Raw genomic sequence first — 1,290 nt, 5'->3', positions numbered from 1 at the left:
GGAAGTCCAAGCTCGAACTAGATCGAGTCTTGCTTTTTCGTTAACTTTCCACCTTCACGCGACCAGACATCTTCAATTGACAAACACCAGGCAAACTAAAAACTTACAACAATGAACGTTTCCCCTATAATTCCGTTTAAATACTTTGGAAATCAAGAAATTAGGTCAAAGTGCAAATTGAAACAATTTTCGCTAAATACTATTGGCTATCGCGCATCAATTTAAAATCTGGTTACTGAGAAACGCTATTGGCTAGTTTCCCCTTGGTTTCAGTATAAAAATTCTCATTTTAGAAATTTCATTTTCATTTTGACGTTTCAGCAGTGTGGAATAACATGACTCCGAAAGGTGTAAAGAAAGCAGGTCAACTCCAGAAAGTGGCCAAGTCTGGCGATCGCAGACGACGTCGTTTGAGGAAAGAATCGTTCGCTGGTTACATCTACAAGGTCTTGAAGCAAGTTCATGCTGATACTGGCATCAGCAGCAGGGCGATGTCAATCATGAACAGTTTTGTGAATGACATTTTTGATCGCCTTGCCGCTGAGGCGAATCATCTTGCCCAATACAATCAACGCCACACGATCACTTCACGGGAAATTCAAACGGCTGTCCGTTTACTTTTGCCTGGTGAACTTTGCAAACATGCGGTCAGCGAAGGGACCAAAGCTGTTAGCAAGTACAACAGTGGAAGGTAAACTGTGTTGCCAGCATATTTAAGTAAATAATAATAACCCAACGGTCCTTTTCAGGACCACATTTATTTTTATTCAAATCGATGAAATTCAGTAAATAAAAATTATACTTTTGTTAAAATATATTTTTCACGTACATAAAGGTAATTTTTACCAGTTAACCGAATGTTTAAGCATTAATGGGATACTGTAAACTAATAAGATTGTTTATAAAACATTTGAAATTATTGTTAAAAACTGTGTAAGCTGAAAGGGGCAAGGAAAAACCTCCATCGCAAATCGTTTCCCGCCTTTTTCCCCAGCCAATCATTTTTGAAAACTCAGTTGACCACTTACAGTTAAAGGTCAATTGCAGTTATGTATATAAAGGAGTGAACATTTATTTTGCTCTCAGTTGAGAGTTTTCGAGTAAAAATGGCGCGTACTAAGCAAACCGCTCGCAAAAGTACTGGTGGAAAAGCCCCACGTAAGCAGTTGGCCACTAAAGCGGCTCGGATGATTGCCACCAATGCTGATAGAGTAAAGAGACCACATCGCTATCGTCCAGGGACAGTGGCTGAATCCACCACATCGGCGTTATCAAAAAAGTACAGAACTG

The 1,290-nt window shown here is 39.5% G+C and overlaps 2 protein-coding genes across 2 annotated transcripts; both read left to right on the top strand.

Annotated features, from left to right (window-relative positions):
* Positions 1-335: 335 nt before the first annotated feature.
* Tsp_14428 (histone H2B, gonadal) lies at positions 336-691 on the top strand (the record flags this gene model as incomplete). Its single annotated transcript, XM_003366454.1, has 1 exon — positions 336-691. A coding segment is annotated over exon 1 (356 nt), but the record flags the coding sequence as incomplete, so codon positions are not given.
* A 415-nt stretch (positions 692-1,106) lies between these two features.
* On the top strand, positions 1,107-1,211 carry Tsp_14427 (histone H3.2; the record flags this gene model as incomplete). Its single annotated transcript, XM_003366453.1, has 1 exon — positions 1,107-1,211. A coding segment is annotated over exon 1 (105 nt), but the record flags the coding sequence as incomplete, so codon positions are not given.
* Between the last annotated feature and the right edge of the window lie 79 nt (positions 1,212-1,290).

The sequence above is a fragment of the Trichinella spiralis genome, assembly GCF_000181795.1.
Source record: "Trichinella spiralis strain ISS 195 chromosome Unknown Scfld5982, whole genome shotgun sequence".
Lineage (NCBI taxonomy): Eukaryota > Metazoa > Nematoda > Enoplea > Trichinellida > Trichinellidae > Trichinella > Trichinella spiralis.
The sequence above is the reverse complement of the archived record's forward strand: the minus strand, read 5'-3'. Positions and strand labels throughout refer to the sequence as shown.